General features: G+C 41.0%; 1 protein-coding gene across 1 annotated transcript in view; it reads left to right on the top strand.

Annotated features, from left to right (window-relative positions):
• Positions 1-13324: 13324 nt before the first annotated feature.
• The window catches only part of TECR (trans-2,3-enoyl-CoA reductase), a 46032-nt gene continuing 39849 nt past the window's right edge, over positions 13325-19507 (top strand). Inside the window, exon 1 of the mRNA XM_081965532.1 lies at positions 13325-14190. Coding sequence (XP_081821658.1) covers positions 14176-14190 — 15 coding nt within the window. The 5' untranslated portion in view covers positions 13325-14175. The remainder of the gene's footprint in view (positions 14191-19507) is intronic.

The raw sequence follows: 19507 nt of genomic DNA, 5'->3' as shown, positions 1-19507 counted from the left end.
CAGTTTTCACAGTAGTTGGGATAGAGTCAAGATAGAGGCTGACCTGGATGTCCTGATTTGTCACACAAGAGAGATAATGCTGCTGCGTGAGGAAGACCTTGCAGGTGCTGGAATTGCACCGTGCCCAGATGCTGAATTCTGGAGGTTGGGGTCAGGTCACTCTTTTCCTGATTGACGGAGAAGCCGTGTTGTTCGAGAGTGCGAATCATGAGGCTGAGGTCTCAATGTACTTGTGGAATCGACGGCGACAGGAGGAGAATATAGTCCAGGTAGCAGATGAGTCATACAGGACGAGATCAAAGATGTGCTGCGACTGTGGCCATAAGTTTTGTAAACGTCCTTGGGGCCGATGAGAGGTCGAAGGGAAGAGCCTTGTACTGGTAATGATGGTCTGCCTACTGGAACCTCAAGAATCTGTGATGCGCTGGGTGAATGGGCCTTCAGGTCGATCGATGTCATGAGATCGTCCTTCCTGATGCAACTCAGTATGGTTTGGAGTGATTGCATCTGGAAGTGCTTGTACGCTAGATGGATGTTGAGTTTGTTGAGGTCCAGTATTGCTCTCACACCCCACACAATGCCTTGGGGACTAGGAAGAGGATCGAGTAAAACCCTCTGTCCTCCTGAACTGCTCTATGGCCGCTATGTCCAGCAAATGTCTGATCTCCATCTGCATCAGCTGGCGCTTGAGGGACGATTTGGGAAGAAGACAGCGGATGAATGTCCGTGGGGGCATCGAGAGGAATTCTAGGGTCAGACCATACCGAACCATGTTCCGAACCCAAATGTCCATCGTTGTCTCCTTCCATTAGTTGGCATATAGCTGTAGCCTGCTCCCAATGGGAGGTGTCTAGTGACGGTCATTTGGTCCGTCAAAAGGAATGGTTGGAAAACCCCCCTCGAAATGCCCTACGGTTCCCCTGCTGTCTATTCCTATCTCTGAATGAAGACCTTTCCTGGGAGCGGTCCTGCGACTGAGTATAAGGCCTGGTGTACCTCCCAGAGGTAGATGGGGCATCTGTACTCCGAAAGGACTGTTTGCGAAAGAACTGATGAACCTTACGGTCCGGCTTCTTGGTGACAGCTGGCAGGACCTTGGGCTTGTCCTTGGACTCGATTAATACTGAGTCCAAGGCCTACCCGAAAAGTTTGCCGCCCTTGAAGGGGGCCGAAGCTAGCTTCCATTTTGCCTTCATGTCCGCTTGCCAGTGGCAGAGCCACAGCAGTCGGCAAGAGATAACATTGGAGGCAAGAGCTCTAGCGGAAAATTTAGTGGTGTTAAGGGAAGCATCAGCTGAATACTCTACTGCTGCAATTATCTTATTAACATCCTGGTGAGATCTAGTGTCGCCCGCTGGGAGATTGGACTTATGCAGCCAAAATAAGGCTGCCCTACTGAAATAGGAAGAGGAGGAGGAGGCCTTCATGGCCCATGCTGTGGACATGTGAGTCTTATGACAGGTCTTCTTCTCCGCCTTCTTGTCCTCAGCTTTGAGTCCTTCCAGCAGATCAGCTGGAAGAACCAAGTTTGAGGTTAAGGCCACTATGGGATCATCTACTTGAGGAAGCTTCGGGAGATCCTTCATGCCAGCCTCCATCGAGTAGAGCTTCTTATCCACTCCACTGGGATTAGCCATTGACCCTGGCTGAGCCCATTGGCACTGGACAACATCCAGGAAGAGTTGGGGAGCCGGCACCAAATCCTGAGGAGTGGTGGTCTCCTTTAAAAGGCCTGCACCTGGATCCTGATATCCAGCCGGCACCTTATTGCCCTGGTCAGAGGAAGCTATATTCAATTGGGCGGAAAGTCCCATCTGGATGAAGCTCTAGCCTTGGTAAGAATGGCCTGAAACATAGAGGGCTTGAACAGCCCGGAAAATGCAGGAATATCGGGGGCCGGATTCTCGTCTTCTGACAAGTCAGGCGCATCCTGAACCCCCTCCTCAGTGTCAGACGCTTCGCTGACAGCCGAGGAGGCTGGGGGGGGGGGAGACCCCACCCGATTGACCTTGGGGGTGAGAGGCCCTTGCTTTGGCTCTGGCCTGGCCTGGAAGGGCAATGTGAGCCCCAGTTGCTGGATGCCATCCGCGATACTCTGAGATATGGCCTTTGCAACCACCTCCCTCATTGCTGGGGATAAACCAGCAATGGGATCTGATTCTGAGGCAAAGATCTAGAACCTGGGCCGGAAGGAGGGAGTTCCTCCTCCAGCAGAGAGCTGACTTATTCCCTGTACTCCTTCTCCAGAGATGAGGCTAGGAACCTGGGAAATGCCCTAGAGGGATTTGGGGAGAAAGTCTCCCTCCTCCACTAACGATGGAGCCTCCTCTAGGGGAGGATCCAAGATGGCGGGGACAGGAGGAACTTCAGCAGGTGGACGGGGTTCCTTGTCGGGTTCCTGGGTATCCTGAGCCCTCTGGAATTGCTTTTCTAGGACTCTCTGGCGCCTCTCTGCTAGCCTCTATTCTGCCCTGGAAATTATCTTTGGTTTTGGCTGTTTGCCCTTTGTAGGGCATGCTGCACTGACACCCTTGGCTGCAGGATTGGGTCTGCTATGCTTGCTAGGAGGCCCTGCCATATCCTTAGATTTGTCCACAGTCTTGCTGGCCATCTTTGAACTTCTAGCCCCAGCCCTTGTTATGCAAGGAGGTCACCTGAGCAGATGAAAGTTGGGCCCTAGTTGAATTGGAGAGCTGAGTCAATGGCCCAAGCAGGGAATGCAGTGACGAAGTTTTGGCGCCAAATTGGAAGATTCCTTGGCACCTACATCCATGCTGTTAGAAAACCAGGGAATGACAAACTCCCTGCAGCCACTAATTTGTTCTTCCTGGAGAGGGGCAGGCCAGCTTGGCGACCCAGAGCAAGGCCTCACGATAAACACCCCTCCCAGCAGCGATCTGCAAAGGACCAGGCTGCAGCACTATGAAAAGTGGATTGATTTTAAAAGCGCGCCTTTTTTACTGTTCTAAAATGGCCGCTGCAAGCATGGAACGGCATCAGGGCTGCTGTCGGCAATCTGGGAGGCTCAGAGAACCTCCGGGGCTACAAAGAGTCCTCCAACAGCTCACAGGGGGTCCTGATCTTCCTACCTTGGCCCTGAGCTTGCCAGCAGCCGCTGGCGAGCCTCCCAGTGCAGCCTCAACCACGTGTGATCGCGGAAAGCTGTTTCGTTCCTAGCTGCCTGATCCGTGCGTGAGGGAAACGAAGAAACTAAAGGAAAGCTGTTTCTGATGGAAAATAAGAAAACCTAAGACTATCTAAGGCTATACAGTAAACAACAGATATAAGAAAAGGCTACACTATCTAATTTTGAGAGTCCAGCTTGCTGTCCAAGGAGTGGAACTCTCCAATGCGTCGTTTTAGGGCAGTAGTTCTCAACCTTCCCAATGCCGTGACCCTTTAATACAGTTCCTCATATTGTGGTGACCCCCAACCATAAAATTATTTTCATTGCTACTTCGTAACTGTAATTTTGCTCCTGTTATGAATCGTAATGTAAATATCTGATATGCAGGATGTATTTTCATTATTACAAATTGAACATCATTAAAGCATAGTGATTAATCACAAAAACAGTATGTAATTATATATTGTGAAATGGTTTGCTAATGAAAATAATATATATAATATAATATAAAATAATAATATAACCTCTAACCTAAAGTCCATGAAACATTTTAGTTGGTAACAAAATAAAAATAAAAGAGAAGACAGTAAGTAAAAAAATTGGGTCAAAGAGAAATACAGGTTGGATATCCCCTCCTATTTTTCATCTTGTCCTACTGGTTCTTTATGATTTATCAATTGTTGTTTGTAACTAATGAGTGTAACTATTATTATGACCTATGACCTATTACTTGCTGTTTATATGTACACTGTGATTTGGTGCACTGGAGACAAATTCCTTTTGTCTTATCACACTTCACCAATAAACATTTCTATTTCTATTTCATTCCATTCCAATTTCATTCCATTCTATTTCATTCCTATTCCTATTCCCATTCCCATTCCCCTTCCATTTTCCTATTCCATTCCATTCCATTCTAAGCATGGAAGCTTAAAACTTAAAACTAAAAAGACGTAGTGCTTTTTTCCCCAAAACAGCTGCTGAAGATGTTTTGTGACAGCTACCTTTTTCCCCTCTGCCCCTAAATTCCTGGAATCCTCTCGCTCCCAAGTTTTCCAACTACTCATTCATTCATAGATATCGTGGGAAGGAAATGAATGCGGGTCTCCTTGTGAATGAATGGAGGTTTTTACAGAAAAGGGAAATCCCGAAGGTCTGGAGCCAGCTGCTGCAGAGTGCCTGCGTGAACTTCCGAGTCTCCGAGGCGGCTGCGGCCTGAAGGTACATCGTCGCCATCCTTCCCTCCTCGGTTCTCGGCTCCTTCTTCCCGGCATCCCCTCCCCTCCCCTCGCAGCTGGGAGACTGAGCCCGGCCTGGCCACCTTTCAGGATGCTCCCTCGCCGGCGCTCGCGCGCTCCATTCTCTCCCCTCACCTCATCCAGCGCAGCCATCTGATCCGCCCGCCAGTGCCTCTCGTGTTGCAATTGGCTAGGTGCCAGCTGTTCTCGCGCCTCCCCTCCTGTCAGGTAGCCCCTCTCTTTTGCAAGGCAGTGCCCGTCCCCACTGCTGCTCCTCTGGCTCCAAACACTGGCACTCAGGTTTCTCGGTTCCTAAGACCATTGAAAATATGTGTTTTCCGATGGTCTTAGGCGACCCGTGAAAGATTCGTTCGACCCCCAAAGTGGTTGCGACCCACAGGTTGAGAATCGCTGTTTTAGGGCGAGCGAGTTTTTCAAACTGACTTCCAGGGAGAACTGGAGGTGTGGCTACACTAAAGATTTAAACTCAGTCCTTGGGCAGCAAGCTGAAGTTAACCCATGCTTGGACACTCCAAGCAGCGCCTAGGAGAATTGAAATAAGCAAAAGAGCAAAATACAAAGCAAAAAAATTACAAAGCAAAATAAGGAATAGGAATTCTCCCAAATGGAATAAGTTATTGTGCTATTCCTGTGAATCTAAAGGTGAAGTAGGAAGAAAAGAACTTGCTGAGGTATTCATTTAACATAGAAATTTGTTTACAATGCTTCAACAAACTAGATCAGCGATGGCGAACCTTTTTTGGCTCGCGTGCCATAAGTGGGGGGAGCGCAGGGGGGTAGTGTGCGGGCGTGCTGCACCCATAATGCAATGTGCGACCCCCCCAGTGCGCATGCGCGCACTACAGGCGCGATCCCCTCCATTTTTTGCATGCTTTTTTTGCCCTCCCCAGGCTCCAGAGGCTTTATAGGAGCCTGGGGAGCGCAAAAACAGCCTCCCCACCCCCCGGAAGCCCTCCAGGGGCTTCAGGGCTCTTCAGGACGCATCCCTGAAGCCTCCGGAGCAGTCAAAACGAACCTCCGAGCAAACCGGAAGTGACTTCTGGTTTGCTCAGAGGGTCGTTTTAAGCCCTCCGAAGGCTTGAGGGACCTTCACGACGCTTCCCTGAAGCAGTCAAACGACCCTCTGAGCAAACGGGAACTCTGTTCCCGAACTCCCGGTTTGCCCATAGGGCTGTTTTTTTGCGCTGCGGAGGCTTCAGGGAAGCTCATGAAGCCTCCGGAGATCCTCAGGGGTGCGGGAGAGGCTCTTTTCGCCCTCCCCAGGCTCCTATAAAGGCTCTGGAGCCTGGGGAGGGCGAAAAATGGCTTTAAAAAAGGGTGAACTCAGCTGGCCAGCATGCACATGCGCGCTGGCCAGCTGACAGAGCAGTGCCTCGCGTGCCCTGACAAATGGCTCCGCGTGCCATAGGTTCGCCATCACTGAACTAGATGAACAAGACTGAAATCTAGTAGGTGTATATATATCACTATGAAAAATGACTATGAAAAATCAGCAGCATTCAAAAGTGTGAATGTAGGGGGCTATCATAAAAAGTCAAGGGGATAGATGTGATTGGATTCTCATGGCTTTTTAAAAATACCTGCGATGCATTTCAATACATATTGAAATGCATCAAGGCTTCAAACTGCATGGTCATAGTCACAAGCCCTACTTTTTTGACCCTTCTCTGTGAATACCCAGCCATTAATTTTAGAATACCATCATATGCATATTGATTAAAAATACATATGATTAATATGATTAATATGCTTAACAATGATTAGGTTTATTCAGTGTACTAAATGCGGGTTGTTTAACCATGGCTTACTGGATAATCTATAAATTGCTAAGATTTCATAAATAATTTAAGTAACTGATCGCCTTCTCTTAAAATACAACAAAGGATTTTTCTCCCCCACATCCCTTTTATCTACAAACAAATCCTTATAGCCTCATCATTTTACTCCTGCTTAGCAGAAGTCCATTAAAGGTTATCACAGATGACAATATACAGTATATTTCAACCAAAACAATTTTATATTCTTTTTTTATTTAAATCTTTAGTTCATTCAAGTAATGTCCTAGAACAGTGGTGGGCAACCTTTTTTTTCAACTGAGCCAAATCTCGCCAAAACCACGATTGAAATTTATTTTGAGAGCCACATTTTTAAAACCGAAAATACATAGGATGGTATACTGTTTTTAGTTTCAATAAACTCTGGCATTTGAAGCACGCAAGTCTTAAAGCTGTTAAGTTACAAGATCCTTGCATCCCTAACCCTTTAGGAAAAAAACCCCAAGGGGTCTTCAAACCTGACAGCTTTAAGACTTGTGGACTTCAACTCCCAGAATTCCTCCTCCAGCCATGTTGGCTCAGGAACTCTGGCATTGAAGCATGCAAGTCTTAAAGCTGTCAAGTTGCAAGACCCTTGCACCCCTAACCCTTTAGAGAAAAAAAACCCAGGGTCTTCAAACCTGACAGCTTGAAGACTTGTGGACTTCAACTCCCAGAATTCTGAGAATTGAAGTCCACCAAGGGCATCAATCATAGTAGCCCAGGGATCTGCAAAATTGGCTCTTAAGACTGGTGGACTTTAACTCCCAGAATTCTGAGAATTGAAGTCCACCAAGGGCATCAATCATATTAGCCCAGACATGGATCTGCAAAATTGGCTCTTAAGACTGGTGGACTTCAACTCCCAGAATTCTGAGAATTGAAGTCCACCAGTCTTAAAACAGCCAACTTTGCAGACCTCTGTGTTAGCCCAAAGCCTGGCGCTGGGCGGGCCTTGCTCCCCCATTGGTGGACCCCCAAGAAGCGAGGAGGGAGAAAAAGAGACGGAGGCCAAGGAGCTTCTCCCCCCCCCCCGCAAAAATCTTATCAGGGAGCCGGTGGGCAGTAGCAAATTAGCTGATCACGCGGCGTGATTGGCTAATTTGCTACTGCCCGCCCGGCTCCCCGGTTAGATTTTTGCTGGGAGGAGGCGGGGGGGGGGAAGCTCCTTAGCCTCCGTTTCTTTTTCTGCCTCCTCGCTTCTCGTCCCCGCCCGACTTCAGGATCCTCCCTAATCATTGTGGGTCGAAAAGAAAAAAGGGAAAGGGGCGCTTGTTTTGAAGTGCCCGAGAGGAGGGAGGGGAACGGGCGCCCGGCACACAGAAGAGCCACATTAAAGTGTGTAAAGAGCCGCATGTGGCTCGCGAGCCGTGGCTTGCCGACCACTGTCCTAGAACATGATTTGTTTTCATCTTTTTCTTTTTCCCATCTCGCAAAACTCTTCAGAGTTTTAACAAGCATCCTTAGTAAATCCAGTATCGGAAAATTGTCCAGGTTACTCTCTTGGTTTGTTATCTGAATATCCTTTTTCATTATTAAGATAGCAGCTGATTTTTTTGTATGTTCAGTGTAGTCTCTATTTCCATATAATTCTTGTAGCCTGTCATTTTAAAATCCATCTTCACATCAGTCTTGTCCAGTAAAAACAGTACCTTTTCTGTGACATTTTTAAAATATGAGGCAGACACTGAAAATTAATTTTGGGTCTGTTGTTCCCCAGTATGTCCAATGTTAATACACTTAATTGCAATCTTCAGTTCCTTCCAGCTCCCTCAGTGTTTAACCTTCAAAATCCGATTTTATCATTTAAAAATAAGGAATTAAAAAGAAAAGCATTTTCTCATCGAATGGCCTTTTATAATTAATTCCAAAATCTTATTTCAAATCCATCTGGTCCCTTATCCTGTTTGTAATTTTCCAAGTTCTAAACATTATTTTATGGTTTATTTCAGCCCTCCCTTTTTTTTAAGTCATTGTACTTCTATTTAAAGTTTATTTCACTAAGGATTGAAGGAAAGAAACGTAGATTATGTTTTCATACTTGTTGATGAAAGGTTCCTAATAGTTGAAAAGCAGTAAACAAGGAATTTCTGAAATTGACTGAAAAAGGATGTGTTCAGTCAAAGAGCTGAGGAATTATGACAGAATGACATCTCTGAAGATATAGAGAGACACTAGAGAGATGCTTGCCTGCAAAATCTCTCTGGATCAAAGAGAGCTTGTCAGATAATCCACTTGTACTCTGGACGGTGACTCCTCATGAAACAGATGTTTTTGCAGTTGTCTTGCGAGTTGAGCAGCCGAAAATCACAACTGTGGTATAACCTATAGTCAAGCCCTGTCATCCTAATTTCTTAATCACACTGGGAAATTTATACTCTTCTAAAACTCTGGTTCTTGTAACCTTTAACTGGGCAAAGCAACACAACAGAACAAAACTTTTTAAACCAAGTCCTCAGAGAATGCATCCAAAATCCAGGACCCATGGCTCATATGAAACTGAAATCTGGCAAATTTTATAAAACATTTTATGTCATAAATATTATCATAAAAACATTTTCTGTGTTGATGTTTGACTGTACTATATAATTCAATATGGGTTATTTTCAAGGCAGATACATCTCTGAATATATTCACAGTTTTTCATTAGAAGCTTTGTCATTGTTGAAGACATTGAAGGATCTGGTAAGGAAATATCTCTGAAATGATACAGCGGAGCATGGGTTGTCTAGTAATTAATCTACAGGATATAGAGAGATTTTCTTTGCAACAAAGGTAAGATTTCTTTTAGTGAGTTGGGGTGATATAAGGAGACAATGGGTTCATACAAAACACTAAGCTAAAACTAAGCAAATCTATTATAGGTTCTGTGACGCCAGCCAATTGAGTTCACTGAAATTTGTTTGTGAACAAACAAGTATGGTTCAGAATGATGTGCAAACCCATTCTTTCTCCCCCCCCCCCTCACACACACACAAACACTGGAAACCTATTCATTATAAACCTATTTATTACATTGATCTGAAGCAACAGTAGCTCTTTCATATGAAAGAGTTTTTAATTCCTAATTTAAAATACAGTGCTTTTTTAGATTTTTTTGCTTTTTGCTTTTTGCAGTTTTGGGATGGGGGGAATTAAACAAGAATTCTAAAGACAGAGTTTTGGCATTTTATATTATTTTTCTTCATCAGTCCTTCACCTGTTTCTAGAATCTATACTATGTGTGCTTGAAATAGCTTTCTGATCTCAGTATGCATGAATGACATTTGTTAAGGAAAGAGGATTAAGGAAAGGAGCTAAAATTAATGAGAGGCTGTTCCTCCTTCTGCAAGCCATCAAATGATTGCTCTGTACTCATTTCATGATCCTTTCCCACATTTCCCATGCTGCTATACTACGTGGGGGTGGGGAATTGGGGGCTGCAGATGTTTTACAAAATAGAATTAAGTCTTCTTGATCTTGCTTCCTGCCATCTCATATTAAAGAGTACTATATTCAACAAACCAAATTCTTTCTTGGTCATTCCTGCAATACAAAAGAGAAAATCCTTACGTATTTGTCCCTGAATTCCTATATTATAAAAGTAATGATATTTAAAAGGTTTTTTGTACATTGTAGATTCATCCAGTTGAAGTGAATAAAATCAATTGACTTGTATTCTCCCTAGTGGCAGGTCATAATTAGTGGATTATCTTGACAATTCAATATTGTATTTTTATCTGACAATGCAATCTTGTTTGCAATCTCCTACTAGTTGCTAATGGTGTCAGCTCCTCATCTGTGTGTGACTTCCTTTGTTTCCCCTTCAGCTACTCTTTAAGAAACTATCAAAATCTAACTTTCTTTTTTCAGAGGAGGTTGAGAGCTGCAGTTTCAGGGGGCTCTGAAGAAATGGATTCTCTGGACTTTTTTCAGTCAGGGTTCAGACTGAACACAGGCATGGAACTACCATATTTTTCAAACTATAAGACACATCCCCCCCTCCCAAAATGGGTAGAAATGTCTGTGTGTCTTATACAGTGAATATTTTGGCGGCAGGGGGGGCAGGGGGTTGGTGCAGCACCGATCGGCTATTCTAGGCAGTGGGCATTGCTGCCACTGCCTATCGATGGCAAACGGGCCGTGGTGGCAAGTGGGCTGCAGTGGCGAGCATGCCGCAGCAGAGGCGAGCGGAGGCAGATTTTTTTTCTTGTTTTCTTCCTCTAAAGCTAATGTGTGTCTTATAGTCTGCAGCGTCTTATAGTCTGAAAAATACCGTAAATCTACATTGATTGCTCTTGTGAAAGAACTGGGGCAGTATTTGTAAGACTGTCTTCTGCAAAGGCCTCTCCACATGCATCAGCAACTAAAAGAAAAGGATCCTTCTGTGTCCTGTTTGTACATGTTATTTGTAAAATCTTGGGTTAGGCCTCTCAGTCACTATGTCTCTTGCAGGATCCAATCTGGGTGATCACCGGGACCAGAGGTTTAGTCTCTTGCTCCAGCAAGAGCTTTCAGACTCTTGATGGAGCCCATCCTCAGGGAACTCCTTTCTCACCAGAATGTGTCTCTTCTCTGGAACAGTGTTATAGTCAGGCTCTGACCCTGTTAGTTTTTTGCAGTGGCATTAAGACTTGGCTATTTCGATGGTCCTTTGGAGCCGAGGGAACCATTTTACTCTCTGCAGATGACAGTGGTCTTATGGTTGCTTGTTGTCATGTGATAAGGTATTTATCACATGATTATTAGCTTTTAGGTTTACACTGTCACAATGTTTCGTTTTAATGTTTGGAAATCTATAAGCTATTCTGAGTCAAACATCATTGGAGGGGACATGCAAGTAAATTAGCACATTAATAAAATAGTGTAACATCATCAACTTTCAATAAGTGAAAAACTAGTATTATTTTCTCTGACAATTATGTCAGATTTCTGATGCTAACTAAATACAAAAATAGATGGGAGTGGCACACAAAATACTATTGGGCCATTCCCAGCTCTGGGTATGTATGAATCACCAGATGGATTTTTGTACTAGTTCCTGCTTGCCCATATTCTTAGATGAGAGGATTTTCCCAGGCGTCATTTTAAACAATTTCATCACCATATGACTCATGTAATGACAAGACAATAGAATCATTGGGAAAGCCATTAATTAACATTTAGGTATTTTCCCCTTTAATCTTTTAATAAGATATCAGTAAGATATCACCCGGAAAACAGAATTCTCTATGCAAGACAAAATTGGTTCATGATCTTACAAATAGAAATGTACATAAATAAGAGAAATATCAAACAAATGGACATTTTGGAATGTGCTGAAATGGGTAAGCTTACATTTGAAATTAGAGAACTAGAGGATGAGCAAATGTATGGGATTTGTTTTACCAATGGTTAGATAAAAAAAACCTGGAAATGAAATTGTTTTCTTATGCAATAATAGAAAGTTATATTTACTGTTATGAAAGGTTTTTTTATTATGAAATAGAGTACTTATTTACACGATATATGAAGAACAATAATAAACCTAATGTATAAGAGTGGGATGATTTGTACATTTAGGTATAATTGTAGGTAGTGATCATTCTATACTATAAAGATTTCTGCTATACTAAATGGACTAATGATGATGTAATGAACAATGGATACATATATGAATTGAAATACTTAATGTCTATATGGATTAATAATTAACAATGAAAAATTATATTTGGAGCTGTGGATGATTCATGACATTATGGTTAATTGAAGGTGTAAATGTACAATATGAATGAATGGGAATCTTTTGATTTAATTTTTGCTTTCCCTCTCTAGAGATAGGCGATATTATAATTCTATAAAGACTTATTGTTACCTAATAGATAATTATGGATTCAAGGAAATAAGGGTCGTCACAAATGAAAGAATATTAATGGTAATCTGAACACATAATGCTCAATGAAATATTTAGTTAGGTTTAATGGATAACCAGTGACTTTACTTTTAATTGTAAAAACTGATGCACAAAAACTTGTAACCAGACGACATGCTTGATGAAATTGAGGAAAGTTGTTTTTTCTCCTTGCTTTTGTTCTGTATGTGTTGTCTTGTTTTTTTTAAAGAAAATAAATAAATAAATATTTTTTTAAAAAAAAGAGAAATATCAAACAAATGGACATTTTTCAGAAAAGGCAAAGGGACATGAAATCAAAGAGTTATCATAACATGAATAATAAAGAGATCATGAGAATACAGCATTTACCTTTAACAATTTATAGCAAAACCTTTGTCTATGTAGATCATTCTAGACCCTGAAATACAGTAAGACTAATGGTTGTCAAAGCAGTGGATTTTCTTCTGAAAGTTTACAATATGGAAATGGAAGAGTAAGAACTGAACTAAAAATTTGCAGCAGTGCAGAACAAGAAAAAAGTAAGATGTGGATACAATTGCTATTTGATTTCTATAGCCCTTTGATTTATAAAACATAAAATGAAAGTAAATATATACAACACTATTGTAAAACTGTTACTATGGATGGTAATACACCCAGGAAACAAGTCCCTTAACACACTTGTGACCCTAGAAAGACCCTAAAGTAACTCACCTCTAAACCTTGGAGGGCTTTGAAGATGATAACCAGCTCCTTGAATTGTACCTGGGAACACCCTGACAATAATACAATTCACAAAAAAATGATGTTATGTTGGATATCTGACACCCTTTACTACCCGTGCAGCTGCATTCTGTACCAGTGGAGACTTGCAGATGCTCGTCAAGAGCAGCCCCATGTAGAATGCACTGCAGTAGTCTGTTGCATATTGGACTTATAAAATGAATATAATGTAAATATGGCAGAACTCAAAAGATATGACAGAATCAATCCTGGGCATCCAAAAAATTTAAAATAATCTGACAACACAATTTAGAAGTTGGAAGTATTCAACAGAGTTCATTATGAAAATAAAGAGAGGAAAGGAAAAAAATCTAAGTTAATGATAAACACAAAGAAGACAAAACTAATGCCAACCTCCACTCTTTCTGAATGTAAACTTAATGCAGAAATTAAGGTGGGAAATAATTTTGCTTACTTGGGTTAAAGAACAGATAAAGCAAAGAGGGAGCAAATTCTTGGAAGGAAAGCTGTGACAAACACAAACTTAGGATCAGCCTAAGGATCAGCCTTTATTTACAACAAGGTAGGTCAGAATGGTTAAATTAATAGTCCAGTGGCAATACAGGACTGTGAAAATAAGTTTTCAAGATCCCTTCGAATTATGGGTTTGGGTGAGATGGAAGAAGTTACTGGAACTCCTGGAAGAAAATGACTTGTTACCAAAATGAGGCCAAGTATTTGTACACGGAACCGCCAGGAATCGAGCCAGACCGACTGGCAACGAACTAATTTGACAGTTACTGAACTGGAATATAGTTCTATTGAGACTTACTCCAGTATAAAAGTGATGTGGAGCAACTCTACACAGCAGCCACTCTTTCGACCGTCAGGAACGGAACTAACCGTTCTCATCCCGATCATTTGACCTCGCTTGCGGCCGACTCTGAAGGCACTTCCAACGGACTCTTAACAGCTGCCGCTCTCAGGTACGAAACCGCGCATGGGGACCTTTGCCCTCGGAATCTTTTTTCAGCTCCCACCGCATCACCTGCGGCAACCCTTCGAAGGTCATCTATATTTGTTTGCAGCTTCGTGATTGGATCAAGGCGACGTTCTCGGATGTGATGATTGCTTCGACGGGTTGCCACTTCTACCCTTTGGCCACTGGATTGGGTCAGGCGTGGTCACGCGCTACAAGTTGCCATGGTGACGTTTGGAGGTGGGCACGTAGGCGGGAAGGGGTAGTTGCTGGCATCTAATTGGCTGATCGTCCGAGATAAGAGTTCTCCGTGATTCGCCTTATAATTGTTCGCGCCGCGCACCCCCTTCAACGAAGTTAGAGCGTGTCACGTGAGGGGAAAGGGTGCTTTACGCCACGGGAACGAAAACGAGCGCGGAGCTATGAAGTACTATGAGGTGAGGGAGAGCCGTTGGAGTCCGAGGGTATCGCATGGGCCGACGGGGAGGGGGGGAGGAGGTCGTGCGGCAGCGGCCACCGGTCAACGGTCGGAGGGAAGGAGAACCAGGTCCTCGCTCTCTGACCTGAGGGAGGTGGTGGGTACCACGCACGCGTGGGATTCTGTTTTGTAGAAAGCGCGAGAGGGAAAGTACGCATGTGTAGTATCTTGAACAAGCATGCGCTGGGAGTTGGTGGGAACGAGGATGGGGCTTTTAATCGAGTTTGAAGTGTGGGGTAGCCCTTCTCTGTGTGCTTCTGAGGGGAAGTGGTCCATCTCAGCCCCCGCAGTCTGCTTCTGCTGCTTTGTGAAGGAGCCTTCAAAAGCTCGCCACACTTTTTGTGTCTTTTGGGAGTATTTTAGCTCTGCTATCTCCCGCCTGTTCTCTTTTCTCTTAAGGGCGATAACTTCATCTTTCCTTGTACTGATTGCAGCTCTCCTCTTTTTCTTGTAGTCTAGGTAGAACAGATCGCTGCATCTGATCTTGCTTGTTTCCATGTATTCTGAATTTTCTTTGGGGAAGAGAAGCTTTCCAAATTGAAGGTTCTCAGACTTGTTCAGACGGTGGCACCTGTTAGTTAAAAAAAATAAAGACCAAGCTTCATTCGATAGAAAATTGGCTATGTTCAAGTGAATGGGGTTTTAGGGTTTTTTTTTGCCTCAGGCTGTGGTGGAATCCCATCAAGTTCTTGCAGATCAGTTTGAAATACCTATTCCCTCTTGCTCTGAGATTGACATGGAAACAGTGCCTTTCATACTCTTGGATATGTCTTTCCATTTTCCAAAAACATAAAAAGGATCATATCTGATATGTCTGGAAGATGATATTGAATGAGTAGTAGTAGTAGTAGTGAAGTGTCGAATTGATTAGCCACATTTGTTGTTCAGTCGCTAAGTCATGTCCAACTCACAGCATCATGGACCATAACATGACAGGCCCCCCTGCCCCTCCACTGTTTCCTGGAATTTGTTGAAATTCATGTTTGTGCATACATTATCCATCTCATCCTCTGCCATTGTCTTCTCCTTTTGCCTTCAATCTTTCCCAACATACCCATCTTTAGAAATCTTAATTTTAAAATAATTTATAATTATTTTGTATGTGTATTTTTCTATACATACTATACTTTAAGCATATCTGGTTTTTGTTTAATCTCCAAATCTTTCTGCTGTTTCTTTAACAGACTTGTTTTTTCTGTTGCTTTTGCCATGATTCTGATTACTCAAGAGAACCTAAAAGTCATTGTGCAAGGCAGCTTTGATATGTTAATGTTTTGGCTTGTTCAGTTAAACAGGTATTACAGACCTTACAATTAATTCATCTTTGTACAAAGTTAATTATGTGTTACATTGCTTTATGTTATTGAATATTAAACTTAATACTTTTTTTAGTATATCATTGAACTGGAACCTTAACATTTCCCGAAGATTTGCAGAATTTCTCATAGGTTTGATTATTTTATGCAGGAAAGTATTGTCTTAATTTTAAGTTTTTATAACTTTTTATGTCTTTTTTCATATGACTAGTCACTGAAGGGAAATATTACAGATATTTATGATAGTGGATGTCAATTGATTGGATTCCTTAAAAGTAAAACTAATATGGAACAGAAGGGCATTTTATTTAGTAATGCAAATTAATGTCACCTGTTATGTTCAGACAAGATGCTTAGGCTACGTAGTTTAATTTATTTATTTTCTGGGTTTTTACAATATAGTACTTTGAATCACAAGCTAAACAAATGGCCTGTGTTTACATAACTTACATAGTAAGCCACTGAAAAACCCCAAACTAACAAAATTTTAAACTAATACACAGCATGGTGTACAACTGTTGTTAGTATATTAATAACTGATTTAAGTAAGACCGTATAGAGTTTGAGAGGACAAAGGAGTGAGGGAGAGAAAGTACCATAAGTAACATAAATTATCCTGTCTTTTTTAAGACAAGCAACTGTATTATATTTATTATAAGCTTAAGACATAGCCTCTGTGACCCAATTCCTAATAATTATAAGTGAGGGAATATAATGTTACAGCATAGCTATTGATTGCTACATTTTAGTTCAGGATTGTTCTTTTATCTTGAAAATTGATGCATGATATGGTACTTGAAAAACATGTTACAGAACCTTCATATTTTTTGCAGTCAGCTTCCAAGACCAAAAAAGAAACTGATATACATCTTAAAAACATAACCAGCACTTTTGAATTAGTAAGATTATTATCTCCTGAGTGCCACAGGACCCTTTTAGGAACTTTAAATTAGCATAGCTTTCTTTCTTCAATCTAGATTAATTTTTCCTCAGAGTAGATTTATATATTTTTTTCTGGTAGATTCTGCTAAACAAATTCTCAATTTTCCATTTACTAGACATATGCTAATTTATGGAAGTAGAGTAGGAGAGCCTTCCAAAAGACTTTTGTATTTCATTGAGGGTCTTCTCTTATTTATATAATAGACTTAGGTTGTTGTGCTACATCTGATTACTAGGTATGTAATAACTGTAATTGATATCCTTGTTGAATCTTTAGCAATTCACTTTATATCCCAGCTGAATATATCCCATTCTGCATTCCCTAGTGTCCTCTCTGTATTGTATAGTGTTGTATAGTCCTACAAAAGAATGTAGAAATTAAATACTACTTATCTAAAAAAAAATTGGTATAGACTGCAAAGTAAGTCTGAATGATAACATTCACGTTCAATGGTTGTCTATATTGTTTTAATACTATGACCACTAGTCGCAGTTCCTGTCTAGGAGGGTTCTGCCCTGGACACAGTTGCATGGTTTAAAATTTGTTTAGGTATTTGGAATGTTTTTAAAGAACAAAAGATCCTTGTATGAATTGCTTCAATAATTTTCTTTTTCCAAGAACACTTTGTAACTTTTAAATGTTGTTTGCAATACAACTTTTGCACATTAGTCTTACAATCTGGAGATGATCTGAACAGCTCAGTATATTTTTCCAGCCTTGAGGTCAGAGCAGCCTTTGCACCTGTCTTGTAAATGGATATATGCTTAGTGCAATGGTACTAAGATTGGCTCTTTGCATTGCCTGCTCAGCTCAGCAGTTTTTCAAATGGCCCTTCCTGAACACTGAGCAGTTGAGTATTTAATATCTCTTCCACAATACCTTGAGCTGGTAGAGAATAATAACTTTTCTCAGAATCAATTGGCAGTATTGCTTATTTGCTGACAGTTTGTAGTTTTTTCTTTCATTAATTTCCTGATTTTAACCTTCATTATTAATAGCAAAGAGCCCAAATCAGGCTCTTACAGCCACATGCTCCCCAAACTGCCATGTGGGACCTTTAATGACATAAAACCTGGAGGGCAAATCAGGATTTGGTTGGGAAAGACAAGAATATCATTTCTCCTGTCATAACTATTTGCTAAGAAGACAAAGATCAAAGAAATAGGCCATCTAGAGTTCTCCAGAAATTTAGACTAAATTTGTTAAGTCGTATTAACCACAGCTAGCATGACCAATATAAAGAATTTCAGAGATCATAGTTTAAACATTTGGTGTCCACCTTCTTCTAGTCTAGACAATTATAAGTGCTCATTTCTCTATTAGGCTAAAGACTCCTTGAATACTACATGAATATGTTAGTTTTACTGGTGACTATACAGAAATGATTTGCAATTGCCTTCTGTGATATTTTTCACTCTTCTAGTATAAAACCCTGGTGTTTTTTGGACTTCTACTTCTGGCACAGCTAAACATTTTCAAGAGAATCCTCTGTGGCTATTTCTCTATTTCATGTTTATATAGTGTTTCTTTTAATTGTTTTGAAAATGCATACAAACCTTGCAAAAATCTTAACATGTTATTGTACTCATGTACTCATGAAAATTTAGAGTGAATCTATGCAAATGGTAAAAGGATTGTTCATAGATCAAATATATTTCTCAATTCTTTTATTTTACTCTGAAGTTAATGAATAAGGAGTCAATCAGCTGGAAGCTTAAGACAAAACATGTTGTAAGCAACTTTTTTTGTTTGGGTCTTAATAAGAATACTGTATGTTTGCATGGTTCAGCATATATTACTGTAGTCATATGCAGCCATTCTGTAAGTTAGAGGCTGCATTTATAATGACAATGATAAGAAATTGGTACAATTTTTTTTAAAAGAATAGGTGTTAAACAATAAACAAAAAATATAATTATAGATATATAGCTATATAGATATAGAAATAGATATATAGGTATGACTTCCCTTTCATCACAAGTATAAAAAAAGTAATCACCTTATCTTAAACAAATGATCTCTTCTTTGCATACCCCATCACAAACAAATCCTTAAAAACCTAATCATTTCAATTAGAAACAGCAAAAGTCCACTTAGGTTATTAGAGATAATATATCTATTTTAACCTTTATCATATAAACCATCTTTATATTTCTTTCTTTTACTTTTAACAGTCTTGATCAGGAATGTCAAACTGAAGGCCTGGGGGCTGGATCTGGCCTGCGGGGTACTTAGATCTGGCCCACATGGCTGACCTGGAAACAGCGAAGGACCGGCCTTGCCAGCGAAAATAGAGCTTGGAGGGGCCGCAGGCAGCGCAGTCAAAAACAGAGCTCGAGAGCTCATTTTCACTGGCAGAATGCTTGGACTGCCACAGGCACCCCCGACATGAGTGATGTCGAGCTGGCCACGCCTACCTCGGCCCGCTGAGGTCAAACACAACGCTGATGCGCCCCTCCATGAAATTGAGTTTGACACCTCTAGTCTTGATCTTCAAAGCTTTAATAAGCCTATTTGTAAATCCAATATGGAAAAATTATCCACCCTCTTAATATGTTATTTGTATATTCCTTTTAGTTGTTAAGACATCAGCTGGTTTTTTTTGTATGTTCAGTGTAGCATTTCCCCACTTAATTATTTTTATAATTAATTCCAGAATCTTATTTCAGATCTAGACTCTGTGTATGTTCAAAATCAAAGTTCTAATCAGCCTTTTGAGGTTTATTTAAAAAATTAAATCCTTTAATTTGTATTTACCTAGGAAACTCACCCTGTGTTTTTAAATTTGTTGATCTATAGTTCCTAATGGCTGAAAAGCAGTTGACAAGCAATTTCTAAAAGTGATTAAAAAGATATGGGAATCCTATAACAATTCTGTCATGTTGATTTCAGAAAATATTGGCCCTAATTAGGTGCCACTATTTCTATTCCTTCATTGCAAGTTCATTTAAACCTATGTTTTCTTCTCCTTACTAGTACTTAATGTGTTTCTTATAACTACTACTAAGGGGTCTTAA

Source organism: Natrix helvetica (assembly GCF_964273705.1).
Source record: "Natrix helvetica genome assembly, chromosome: 1".
NCBI classification, from domain to species: Eukaryota; Metazoa; Chordata; class Lepidosauria; order Squamata; family Natricidae; genus Natrix; species Natrix helvetica.
The sequence above is the reverse complement of the archived record's forward strand: the minus strand, read 5'-3'. Positions and strand labels throughout refer to the sequence as shown.